Genomic DNA, 13,571 nt, shown 5'->3' with positions numbered 1-13,571 from the left:
CGGCCTCTAGGCGGGGTTGGGATAGATGACCCACAGGATTCCCTTCCAAATCAGTGCCGGATTTGTGTATAAGCTCAGCAAGCTCTAGCTTAGGGTCCCAGTCTCTTGGGGGCCCCAAAAAAAATGTAAAGGAAAAAACACCTGGATATATATTTCCAAAATCAAAAACAAATAAAATAAAAGCTACATACAGCAACCATGCTTTGTGTTGTGGAGGCTCCTAGGATGTAAGAAATGGGCCCCGCCTCCTCCCTAAAATATCCCTGGTTTGCTCCTTTCTATATACAGGGAGCTTACATTCTGCTATTTATAATTATTAGCAGTTTGCACCATATATTTACACCTATTATTTCATGTTGAGATACCTATTGGGTCCATCCATTACCATATAGCATATATTCAACAAACAAAAAAGAGACAATTTGTTTGCTCATTTCTATATATAGGGTGCCTACATTCTGCTATTTATAATTATTAACTGTTTGCATCATATATTTACACCTATTATTTCATGTTATAGCAAGTTTCTAGATATTAGGTCAGGCATAGGCAAACTTTGGCCCTCCAGATGTTTTGGTCCTGTTAACGAGGGATGATGGGAATTGTAGTCCAAAACATCTGGAGGGCCAAAGTTTGCTTATGGCTGGATTAGATTATGAGTCTTTGTAAATTGTGTTCCTAAAGGAACTTTTGTTATTGCCAAATGCCGATGTGTTTTCATTATTAAGTTTGTTATGAATAAAAAGTCATTTTAAGTTAGAACTTAATAATTATTTCACTATTAATATACTTGTTCTTAATTGTATTTCACTATTAATAAGAGCAGTAGTCTCGTAATCTGGGGAACCGGGTTCGCGCCTCCGCTCCTCCACATGCAGCTGCTGGGTGACCTTGGGCCAGTCACACTTCTCTGAAGTCTCTCAGCCCCACTCACCTCACAGGGTGTTTGTTGTGGGGGAGGAAGGGAAAGGAGACTGTTAGCCGCTTTGAGACTCCTTCGGGTAGTGATAAAGCGGGATATCAAATCCAAACTCTTCTTCTAATACACTTGTTCTTAATTGTATTTCACTACGAATATACTTAGGGACAGCAGGTGGCGCTGTGGTCTAAACCACAGAGCCTAGGACTTCGAATCCCTGTGACAGGGTGAGCGCCCGTTGCTCAGTCCCAGCTCCTGCCAACCTAGCAGTTCGAAAGCACGTCAAAGTGCAAGGAGATAAATAGGTACTGCTCCGGCGGGAAGGTAAACAGCATTTCCGTGCGCTGCTCTGGTTCGCCAGAAGTGGCTCCCTCGGCCAGTAAAGCGAGATGAGCGCCGCAACCCCAGAGTCGGCCACAACTGGACCTAATGGTCAGGGGTCCCTTTACCTTTTATCAATATACTTGTTCTTAATTGTATTTCACTATCAATATACTTCTTAATTGTATTTCAGTTCAACAATTACTTTGATAAAATACATACTTTGTAATGTGCAAATGGCTTTAGATACCTATGAGGTCCATAAATTACCATATAGCATCTATTCGACAAAAAACAGCGACCATTTGTTGTTGGCAAAGGACAGCTGGCAAAGGACAGCTGCCCCATTAGTTTCAGTAGTTGAGGGCCTCATCAAACTGAAATCTGGCCCTGTTCCAAATCCATGATTCCATTACTTTCTGGGTGTGATTCCTGCCTTTCAGGGACTTGGGCCAGATGATCCTTTGGTGGGGTGTTTGTCCCCTTCCAAATATACAATTCTGTGATTCCCGGGATGGGGTGTGTGTGTGTTTGTGGCATTCTAGCCGAGTGCAGGAGATGCTCACCGTTGCAGTTGTTCTGGCAGCAGGATCCGGGCAAGGGGTGAGCGCATAAGGCCCCCGGGCACTGACGCTCCTTGCAGCGCAGTTCTCCAGCAGTGCACAGGCATGCCTGGCAGGGGTTCAGCGGGTTAGGCAGCTCCTCCCCGTCCAGCACCACTCGGTTGTCCTGAGTGCAATCTGTGTGTGGGAATGTTCAGGGAAGCAGGAGAGGATAGAAGGCCCTCAGTTCAGTATACCTGAAGGAGCGTCTCCACCCCCATCGTTCTGCCCGGACACTGAGGTCCAGCTCCGAGGGCCTTCTGGCGGTTCCCTCCCTGCGAGAAGCCAAGTTACAGGGAACCAGGCAGAGGGCCTTCTTGGTGGTGGCACCCGCCCAGTGGAATGCCCTCCCATCAGATGTCAAAGAGATAAAAAACTACCTGACATTCAGAAGACACCTGAAGGCAGCCCTGTTCAGGGAAGTTGTTAATGCATGACATTTTAGTATATTTTTGGTCTTTGTTGGAAGCCGCCCAGAGTGGCTTGGGAAACCCAGCCAGATGGGCGGGGTACAAATAAATAATAATAATAATAATAATAATAATAATAATAATAATAATAATACAGTGGATGCTCGGGTCGCGAATGTGATCCATGCGAGAGGCAGTTCGCGACCCGCAGCGTTCGCGACCCATGCACCTGTGCACGTGTGGGTTGCGATTTGGCGCTTCTGCTGTATTCTTAGTTTTAGATTTTGATTTATGTGAAAATTGTTTCCCATTTGGTTGTGTCTTTTTTTTGATGTGGTTTATTTATTGCTTATGACTTTTGTAATTATGTGAATCTTGTTATGCTGCAAGCCACCTTGAGCATTGTTTTTTAACTGTGGAAAGGCGGCATACAAATAAAAAATGATGATTTAGTGCTTCTGTGCCTGCGCAAGCGCTGAAACCCGGAAGTAATCGTTCTGGTACTTCCGGGTTTGGTGCGGTGCACAACCCGAAATCACACAACCTGAAGCGCCTGTAACCCGAGGTATGACTGTATTGTTTATCAATATCCTTCCTAACTTACGCAAGCAAGTTCCTTTCCTTAGCAGAGTTTCACATTCCCCTTTTAAACACACAGCAGGTAGCTGGTTGCAGGCTCGTGTAAGCCTCTCACTATCAGGTTCCTGGTAAGTTCCCTTCTATCTCTCTTAAAAGAATAAACATGCCACAATCTTGTGTACAGTATATAAAAGTAGTTACAGGTTTACCACACCTATCAGCCAATCACCCATTCCCACCATCCTTCTGAGTAATAGCCCTCACCACCCTCCCACTATATATAAGGGTCTGGTGACTTCTGTTTCAGTGTATCTGAAGAAGCGTGCATGCACACGAAAGCTTATACCAAGAAAAAACTTAGTTGGTCTCTAAGGTGCTACAGGAAGGAATTTTTATTTTACAGTGGTGCCCTGCAAGATGAACGCCTCGAAAGACGGAAAACCCGCTAGACAAAAGGGTTTTCCGTTTTGGAGGCGCTTCGCAAAACGAATTTCCCTATGGGCTTGCTTCGCAAGACGAAAATGTCTTGCGAGTTCCTGTGGGTTTTTTTCCCCCTTCCCCCCCTTTTCCTAAGCCCTAAGCCGCTTATCAGCTGATCCGCTGATAAGCCACTTAACAGCTGATCGCTAAAAGCCGCTAAACCGCTAATAGCGCTAATCCGCTAAGCTGTCAATGGGCTTGCTTCGCAAGACGAAAAAACCGCTACACGAAGAGCCTCACGGAATGGATTAATTTCGTCTTGCGAGGCACCACTGTATTTTATATAAAAGTAGTTTACTCTCATTCAGTTCACAGTTGGATCCCTGAAGGCAGACTTAGTTACAAAGTATATACATGTGGATCTACCCCATGGGTCAGCAAACGAGCTGTAGTTTGGGTGCCGAGAGTTATTAAGGAGACAACCCTCCCTCTGTTCCTTTCAGAGAGCTACAGTCCTCAGAGCTCCCCGTGAAGAGGGATGGGTGGTTATACATTCTGGGAACCGTAGCACTATGTGGGGAACAGGGCGTCTCTCAGCATCCTGAACAAACTACAACTCCCACCTTTCCAGGTGCTGAAATGGGAATTACCCGTTTGGTGACTCACCGGGGCACTTTGGACAGCATATTCCAGGCCTTATCTCTGGATGCTGACAAGTCAGCGGGGGGCAGGGACTGGTGGAGCAGCGGACGGTGCCATCCTGCGGCGAAGAAAGGGGGCACTGTTATTTATTATTGCTATTAAATTTGTATACTACCTTTTTCCTACCAAAGAACATAGCACAAGTGGTTCTGCTCCAAAACTGTGGCTTCTTGGGCATGGTCGGCCAATTGGTGCTAAAGGAGGATAGAACCTTCTTTATGTACGCCACAACAGCAGCAAGAATACTCATCGCAAAGTATTGGAAAACACAAGATCTACCCACCCGGGAAGAATGGCAGATGAAGGTGATGGACTACATGGGACTGGCCGAGATGACTGGCAGAATCTGAGACCAAGGAGAAGAGTTTGTGGAAGAAGATTGGACAAAATTTAAAGTTTATCTTCAGAAATATTGCAAAATTAAGGAATGGTAGAAAGAGGTTGGAATAAAAGTATGTGGTTTTAGCAGAAAAGATATAAAGGATTAAGTAAAAATGAACTGGTGAAAGAAGAGAATGCAAAATTACAATATATTAAGATAAATTACTAAGATAAAAACAAAGTTGGGAAGGATTTGCTGAAATATCTAAGAACTAGAATACAAAAATGGGAGGTGTGAGGAGGTCAAGGAAGTAAGCCAATGAAAATAAGTGATGTAAAGGTTTGATTTGGTTTTTTCCCCTCTCTTTTCTTTTCTGTTTTTGGATGATGATTGTTTTATATGTATTGTTTTTTCTTTTCCTTTTTTGATTGTTATATAAAAATATATGTTATATTTTTTCTTTTTTTTGTAACCTTTTAAAAAAAAATCCTAATAAAAATCTATTTTTAAAAAAAAACAAACAAAAACAAAACTGTGGCTTCTGCGTATGTTCGTTCCCTGCCTAAACTGCACAGACTCAGGACCCCTCCAGATATCTTTCAGATTCTGCTTTCCTGATGATTTGTGTTCATGATGGGATGGGGTTGCAGAGGAGTTAACACAAGCTGATCAAAAATGGTCAGACTTTGCAAGACCTGAGCTGCTTAACTGACCTGGTAAGGACTGGCAAGGCCCAGTTAATTACAATGGTACCTCCGGCTGCGAACGGGATCCGTTCCGGAGGCCCGTTCGCAACATGAAAAGAGCGCAACCCGCAGTGGCGCGTCTGTGCACACGCAGGTTGCGATTCGCCACTTCTGCGCATGTGCGTGACGTCATTTTGCACTTCTGCACATGCACGAGTGGCAAAACCTGGTAGTAACCCTTTTTGGTACTTCCGGGTTGTTGCAGGACGTAACATGAAGCGGACGTAACGTAAGATATGACTGTATCTGGCTTGTGAGACAGCTAATGTCCAGGAAAATGGCCTCTGGGCATGCTGGGGCGATGTTCAGCTGCATCTACACACAGGCAAAAACCCACAATAAATACTGTATTTTTCGCTCCATAAGACACTTTTTTCCTCCTAAAAAGTAAGGGGAAATGTCTGTGTGTCTTATGGAGTGAATATGTGGTCGTTCGCTGGCTCCCTTTCCGGCTCCTTGCCCTGGCCTCCATTGTTGAATGTTCTGCAGACGGAGGCTGTTTGTTTTCCCAGCGACATGGGACTGGCTGATTAGATCTGGCTGGAAACTGTAGAAATGGCTCCCTTTCCTTTCCTAAAGAAGCTGCAGAACTATGAGTTGAACCCCACAAAAACAGGATTTTTCCCCTTTGCAAAAGAAGCTGCACAACTGTGAGCTGATCCCCCAAAAACCGGGGCTTTCCCCCTTTCCTCTTCTAAAAACCAGGTGCGTCTTATGGTCAGGTGTGTCTTATGGAGCGAAAAATATGGCAAGTCATAAATTAAATCATTATAACAAAAGGATAAAAACCCGCTATGTAAAATCACATAGAAAAGTTTTGGGCTTTACAGTGCCATCTACTGTTACATGTTTATAACGCATTCAAAATACAGGTTTTTTTGACTAATGTAGCTGAGTCCCCTGCTGGCTCTCACCAGACACCGGCAGCTCTGGCAGGGATGGTCTGGGTCAATGAACTCTTGCCCATTGCTGTAGAGCCTCTGGTTGTAGAAGCATTGCTGGCACACTGGGCAGCAGGACCCTGCAGAGGAGGCAGAGGGTGAGAGTCACAATTCAACACCTACTGGGTGCTGGTCTGGCTAAGAACCTTGTTTGGTACCCATCTGTCTCGAGAGACAATGGAGTTCTCCTCTGGAGGTGAAGTTAGACCGCTGTGTTAGCAGCACTGAAGTAACCCCCCGGGGTGCAAGTCTGGGCAGTGTGTCTGGAGGTTCTGGGCTGCCCAGACGTCAAGAGCCCCTCTCAGGGTTGGGGTCCCAAGGAAAGCAGAGCAAGACTTAAAAAAAACCTATTTTGATTTTCAGTTATAAATTTTTCAGCACAATTCAAAGTGTTGGTGCTGACCTTTAAAGGTCCAGTATATCTGAAGGAGCGTCTCCACCCCCATCGTTCTGCCTGGACACTGAGGTCCAGCTCCGAGGGCCTTCTGGTGGTTCCCTCCCTGCGAGAAGCCAAGTTGCAGGGAACCAGGCAGAGGGCCTTCTCGGTGGTGGCGCCCGCCCTGTGGAACACCCTCCTACCAGATGTCAAAGAGGAAAACAACCACCAGACTTTTAGAAGACATCTGAAGGCAGCCCTAGGGCAGGCTTATATTTGGGCCAATACGGTATCATGAAAAGGACCTGGAGGGCAGCAGGTTGGCAATGGGTGATTTGGCACGTGAGCGGTACAAAGGAATTTGGTGCATCTGTCTGTGTCAGCTGCCCCCTCCCTATAGCAGAGACTTGGAGGCGGGCCGTCCAGGTGTGCTCTCACCTTGCAGCTGGGCTGGATGTTGGCAAGGAAGTGGGGGGCAGGGGGTGGGGCTGCACACCGGCTCCCCCTGCAGGCAGATGCAGCTGGTGCAGGGCTCGCCCTCCGGTTCCCACTCGGTGCCGTCTTCAAACTCCACGCTGTCCAGGACACACGCTGGTGGGAGAGAGAGAGAGAGAGAGAGAGAGAGAGAGAGAGAGAGAGTTGTCGTCCTAGGACTGGTGGCGGGGTCAGTCTGGATGATGCCTGGGGATCCCTTCCAAACCTGCAATCCTCACATGCCCAAGCTGGAGCCAGATCTCTCACCTGGGAGCACTCAGGAGGAGTGGCAGAATTGGTCCTGCCTAGGAACTGGCAAAGCCAGTGCCAGATTTAGGTATAATCTAAACAAGCTCTAGCTTAGGGCCCCTCTCTCTTGGGGTCCCCCCGAAAAAAAAAAAAATTAAAGGAAAAAAAACCTGGATGTACATTTCCATAATATAAGATAAAAAACAAATAAAATAAAACCTACATACAGCAACAGTGTTTTGTGTTGTGTAGGCTCCTATGATGCAAGTCAGGCATAGGCAACCTTTGGCCCTCCAGATGTTTTGGCCCACAACTCCCATGAACCCTAGCTAACAGGACCAGTGGTCAGGGATGATGGGAATTGTAGGCCAAAACATCATGGGTCCCGCTTGCTAGCCTGCTCCCTAAAATATCACTGGTTTCCTCCTTTCTAAATATGGGGTGCCTGCATTCTGTATCGACTGGTTGGATGGCCACATGTGCAAATGGCTTTGGATACTGATTAGGTTCGTAAACATAGCTGTCAACTTACAGATTTGAAAATAAGGGATCAGCAGCCTCAAAAATAAGGGATCAGCAGCCAAAATAAGGGATTTTCCAGGCACAGGTATGTTCAACTTCTGAGCCCCTCCAAGCCAAAAGCAGAAAGCCCAGCCAGCAGCCAAACGAAGCCTCAAGCGGTGGTTCCCACAGGGCAGCAACCCGGCAAAGGGGATGCAGCAAGGAAAACCGCCGTCACCTCTCTGCTGGGAAGCGCTGAGCAAAGGCGAGTCCCCAGGCAACGCAGCCGATTTGATCGGCACAAGACATGCAAGCTCCCCCCCCCCCAGTCGTTCTTAGACTCCTTATTGGGTGAGCAACGCAGCCAAGCAACACAGTTGGAGCCTCCCTCCTCCCTGGCCGGCAGAGAGGGAGGGAGGGAGAGGAGCTGCTTCCTTTGAAACCCGGGAAATTTAAGGGACATCATCAATAAGGGACAGCAGCGGGACACGGCGCTGGAATAAGGGACTTTCCCGCCAAATAAGGGACGGTTGACAGCTATGTTCATATATCACCATATAGCATATATTGCACACATAAACAGCGACAATTTGTTGTTGGCTAAGGACAGCTGGACATAGAAAGGGCCCCATGACCTTCAGGAGCTGAGGGCCTCACCAAACTGAAGTCCATCCGGGGTTCAAAGCTCACCTTTGCAGAGTGGGCAGCACTGCCCTGGGTCTTGGACGGGCTGGGAGCAAGTCGCGGGTGGGCACAACTCCTCCTGGCACCGGACGTGCCCATCCTGTAGAAGGAAAAGAAAGAGGTCAGCGGAATCTCGTAAGAATCTGGCTCGGAAAGTATTCGCTCGTGTTTACAGGCGTTTTGAGATCGGTGCGAGTTGCTCTGAGGGTTAAGATTTTTCGCGAATGAATAAGGAAGCAAATAAATTTGACACACTGAGCTCCTTGGAGGGGAATAAAAATAATAAACGAACCCGTTGTCACCCACCCCAAAGAAGCAGGGGGCGTTTGCAAGAAGGGAAGTGACAGGAAAATGTGCACTGGAAAGTGTGGGACTTGCTCCGACGCGACATCATCTAATCTCCCCACAAGCAGGTCAGAATGAATGGTCATGAAATAAGGAACTTTGTCTAATTTCCTCACAAGCAGGTCAGAATGAATGAGCATGAAATAAGGAACTTTGTCTAATCTCCCCACAGGCAGGTCAGAATGAATGGTCAGGAAACAGGTAACTTCGTCTAATCTCCCCACAAGCAGGTCAGAATGAATGGTCATGAAATAAGGAACTTCGTCTAATCTCCCCACAAGCAAGTCAGAATGAATGGTCATGAAATACGGAACTTCGTCTAATTTCCCCACAAGCAAATCAGAATGAATGGTCAGGAAATAGGCAACTTCGTCTAATCTCCCCACAAGCAAATCAGAACGAATGGTCAGCAAACAGGCAACTTCATCTAATCTCCCCACAAGCAAATCAGAACGAATGGTCAGGAAAAGGCAACTTCGTCTAATCTCTCCAGAAACCGAATGTTCAATTAAACAGGCCATCTGGAAGCAACAAGGGACCTGCTGGAGAGAAAGGGATGGTGAAGAACCCCTCCCTCCCCGCTGTGCCATGAGTGGCACCCCCCCACTCTGAGCAGAGCCCCTCCCTGCCCCACCCCTGCCCTACTCACTGAGCACGTGCATTGCAGGCATGGGCTGCCCCCTGGAGGCCGAAAGGTTTCTCCGTTCTGGAAGGGCCGTCCTTCAAATTCACACACTGTCCAGGTGGATCGGAGAAAGGGGAGAGAGGAGCAGGAGGTCAAGCGAATGGCATTTTAAGCCACCAAAAAAATGCTAAATCAACTGCGGGGTCAGGATCCTGCCCAGTCCTGCCCTCTGCCCTTCCCCCAGGACACTCCTGTCCAATTTCCCCACAACCCACCACCCAATTTAGGCTCCTGAAATTCCTCGGATGACGACTGAGACTCTGCCAATGCAGATACAATTGGCACCTTCTGCCCCAGCTTGCAAACGCCAGCCAAAAACTTTTCTATTCTGCCAGGCCTGTGCAGGCAATTCAGAATACATCCTTCCCAGCGGCTATAACAGATGCTGTTTAACTTTCAAAAAATGCTTTTTATTGCATGGTTTACCGTATTTTTCGCTCTGTAGGACGCACTTTTCCCCCTCCAAAAATGAAGGGGAAATGTGTGTGCGTCCTATGGAGCGAATGCAGGCTCCTTGGCTTCAGCGATAGCAACGCGAAGCCTCCGAAGCGCAGAGGGAGAGCTCCCCCCACTGCTCCGAAGGCTAGCGGATAGCTGCCTGAAGCCTGGAGAACTAGAGGGGTCAGTGCACACTGATCCTTCTTGCTCTCCAAGCTTTGCTTCGCTGGAGAGGCGCTGCACAGTTTTCCCTCTCTGCGCAGCGCCCCTTCAGCGAAGCGGGAGGAGAAATGGAAGGGGCTCCGTTTCTCCTCCCACTTCGCTGAAGGGGTGCTGAGCGGAGAGGGGGAGAATTCCCCCTCCCCCCGTTCTCCCCCTCCTATGGTCCGGAGAGACACACCTAGTTTTTAGAGGAGGAAAGGAGGAAAGCCCCATTTTTGGGGGATCAGCTCACAGTTGTGCAGCTTCTTTTGCAAAGGGGAAAAGGCCCTTTTTTGAGAATCATCTCAAAGTTGTTGAGCTTACTTTGCAAAGGGGGGAAATCCTGTTTTTATGGGCTTCAACTCACAGTTCTCCAGCTTCTTTAGGAAAGGAAAGGGAGCCATTTCTACACTTTCCAGACAGATAAACTAATCAGCCAGTCATGTGTCGCTGGGGAAAAAAACAGCCTTCGTCTGCAGAACATTCAACAATGGAGGCCTGGGCAAGGGGCGGAAAGGGAGCCAGCGAACGACCACACATTCGCTCCATAAGACGCACAGACATTTCCCCTTACTTTTTAGGAGGAAAAAAGTGTGTCTTATGGAGCGGAAAATATGCTATATAACATATTCCGCCACCCCATACAGGGCTGCCATCAATGGCTCCAGGAGTTCCATAACTCCATCCCCTCCAATATTCCTCCGATGAAAATAGGGACCTCCGAAGAAAAGCGGGACATTCCGGGATAAAATCAGAAACCGGGATGGCTTCTGTAAATCCGGGACTGTCCCTGGAAAATAGGGACACTTTGGGGAGTGGTGGTCCTGAGACTGGCAACCAGTGCGGATCTCTGAGCGCAGCTGTCACACGCTGGCGAGGCCGCACTGCTGTCAGCAATTGTGCTGCAGCATCCTGCCCCGACTGCAGCTTCCGGATCGGGTGCAACAAGGGAAGCTGCCCAGAGAAAGCCTCGCAGGCCTGATGGTGACGATAATAATAATAATAATTTATTATTTATACCCCGCCCATCTGGCTGGGCCTCCCCAGCCACTCTGGGCGGCTTACATAAAAACCAAAAATACAGTAAAATATCACACGTTAAAAACTTCCCTGAACAGGGCTGCCTTAATATGTCTTCTGAATGTCAGGTAGTTGTTTATCACTTTGACATCTGGTGGGAGGGCGTTCCACAGGGCGGGCGCCACCACCGAGAAGGCCCTCTGCCTGGTTCTCTGTAGCTTTGCTTCTCGCAATGAGGGAACCGCCAGAAGGCCCTCGGTGCTGGACCTCAGCGTCCGGGCAGAATGATGGGGGTGGAGAGGCTCCTTCAGGTATACTGGACCGAGGCCGTTTAGGGCTTTAAAGGTCAACACCAACACTTTGAATTGTGCTCGGAAACATACTGGGAGCCAATGTAGGTCTTTCAAGACCGGTGTTATATGGTCTCGGCGGCCGCTCCCAGTCACCAGTCTAGCTGCCGCATTCTGGATTAGTTGTAGTTTCCGAGTCACCTTCAAAAGTAGCCCCACATAGAGCGTATTGCAGTAGTCCAAGCGGGAGATAACCAGAGCATGCACCACTCTGGCGAGACAGTTTGCGGGCAGGGAGGGTCTCATCCTGTGCACCAGATGGAGCTGGCAGACACCTGCCCTGGACACAGAACTGACCTGTGCCTCCATGGACAGCTGTGAGTCCAAAATGACTCCCAGGCTGCGCACCTGGTCCTTCAGGGGCACAGTTACCCCATTCAGGACCAGGGAATCCTCCACACCTGCCCGCCTCCTGTCCCCCAAAAACAGTACTTCTGTCTTGTCAGGATTCAACTTCAATCTGTTAGCCGCCATCCATCCTCCAACCGCCTCCAGACACTCACACAGGACCTTCACCGCCTTCACTGGTTCTGATTTACAAGAGAGGTGGGCGGGAGACAACTCACCATTGCAGGTTGGGCAGCACTGTCCCGGGAGTTTGCCCGGGTGGCTGCAGGACGGCGGAGGGCACTTGGGCGCGGCTCGCTCACACGAAACCTCCCCGGCCTGTCGGAACAAGCAAAAGGGTTAGGAAGGGGGTCCCAGGGCCATTTTCCGCCCCTTAGCACACACCCTCCCCCAAGAGTGTCTTTGGTCATTCCCTGAGTTGGTGAGGCTCATTGGACAACAATGAGAAACCGAGACCTTCCACTGGGTCTTGTGGAACTCTCTGCCACTAGAGATTCAGTAGGCCCCTTCTGCGCCAGCTTTTAAACACTTGCTGAAATCTCTTCTATTCCAGCAGAACCCTGTGTGGACAACTAAGAATGTATCTTTCCTCAATGGTTATGATCGACTTCTGCTTTTAGCTTTTAAAGACGGTTTTATATTTTTTTAATTGTTTCTATACATTCTATACAACGAGATGGTTGGACAGTGTTCTCGAAGTGACCAGCATGAGTTTGACCGAATTGCAGGAGGCAGTAGAAGACAGGAGTGCCTGGCGTGCTCTGGTCCAGGGGGTCACGAAGAGTTGGACACGACTAAACTACTAAACAACAACAACAACACAATACATTTTTGAATGATGCAGTGGGTCACGAGTATTTTTTTAATGAAGAAATAATATAAATAACTCCAAGCCGGAGCAGTGTGGGGCGGGAACTCACGACGCTCCCGAAATGCAAGACTCAGTAACTACCTAAATTGTATAGAAATTTATTCATGTATGCGACTACAGCAGCAAGAATGTTACCTGCCCAAAAGTGGAAAGAAGCAGAAATCCCAGTAAAGGAAGAATGGGTACAAAAACTTATGGAATATGCAGAAATAGCGAACTTACCAGAAGAGTAAGAAATCAAGATGAACTTTTAAGAAAAGAATGGAAATGGTTTATTGAATATTTACAGATAAATTGCAAACAGATAAAAACATTAGCAGGATTAAGTGCAATAACCTGCAGTTTTATAAGAGTATATATTTACAGTAGATACAGTGGTACCTCGGGTTACATACGCTTCAGGTTATATACGCTTCAGGTTACACACTCCGCTAACCCAGAAATAGTGCTTCAGGTTAAGAACTTTGCTTCAGGATAAGAACAGAAAATGGGCTCCGGCAGCGCGGCAGCAGCAGGAGGCCCCATTGGCTAAAGTGGTGCTTCAGGTTAAGAACAGTTTCAGGTTAAGAACGGACCTCCAGAACGAATTAAGTACTTAACCCGGGATACCACTGTAATTAAACAAGCAAGTAAAAGGAATTTGGATATCCAGAAGATATTAAAAAATAAACTTAAGGAACCACAGAAAGAGGGAAAAGGAAGCCAAGTTTTGAAAGGTCAAATTGATTGTAAAACTAATGAAATGTATGAATTTTAAAAATATAAAGAAAAAAGAAATGCAAGACTCGGCGATGGAAGACTCACCACACAGGTGCAGCGCTTGCAAGGCTCTCCGCTCGAGATCACCTCTCCGCTGCGGTACTCTCTCCCTTCCCACAGACAACCTGTGTGGGAATGTTCAGGGTGGCAGGAGAGGGTATATTGTTTATTAATATCCTTCCTAACTTGTGCTAGCAAGTTCCTTTACGTAGTAGAGTTACATTCCCCTTTTTACATGCACAGCAGATAGCTGGTTGCAGGCTCGTGTGAGCCTCTCACTATTTTACAATTCATTGTGTCTCAGATCG

General features: G+C 47.7%; 1 protein-coding gene across 3 annotated transcripts in view; it reads right to left on the bottom strand.

Moving 5' to 3' along the window:
- The window catches only part of KCP (kielin cysteine rich BMP regulator), a 190,074-nt gene that overhangs the window by 127,539 nt on the left and 48,964 nt on the right, over nucleotides 1-13,571 (bottom strand). For all 3 annotated transcript variants that reach the window (XR_013842776.1, XR_013842777.1, XM_079992103.1), the window contains exons 16-23: nucleotides 13,309-13,388; nucleotides 11,852-11,951; nucleotides 9,241-9,326; nucleotides 8,253-8,346; nucleotides 6,777-6,929; nucleotides 5,936-6,042; nucleotides 3,918-4,011; nucleotides 1,807-1,980 (exon numbers count right to left, since the gene is read on the bottom strand). Coding sequence is in view for 1 of the 3 variants with exons in the window: in XM_079992103.1 (XP_079848229.1) it covers nucleotides 1,807-1,980; nucleotides 3,918-4,011; nucleotides 5,936-6,042; nucleotides 6,777-6,929; nucleotides 8,253-8,346; nucleotides 9,241-9,326; nucleotides 11,852-11,951; nucleotides 13,309-13,388 (888 nt within the window). In the remaining 2 variants the exon portion in view is untranslated. The remainder of the gene's footprint in view (nucleotides 1-1,806; nucleotides 1,981-3,917; nucleotides 4,012-5,935; nucleotides 6,043-6,776; nucleotides 6,930-8,252; nucleotides 8,347-9,240; nucleotides 9,327-11,851; nucleotides 11,952-13,308; nucleotides 13,389-13,571) is intronic.

The sequence above is a fragment of the Podarcis cretensis genome, assembly GCF_951804945.1.
Source record: "Podarcis cretensis genome assembly, chromosome: 10".
Lineage (NCBI taxonomy): Eukaryota > Metazoa > Chordata > Lepidosauria > Squamata > Lacertidae > Podarcis > Podarcis cretensis.
The sequence above is the reverse complement of the archived record's forward strand: the minus strand, read 5'-3'. Positions and strand labels throughout refer to the sequence as shown.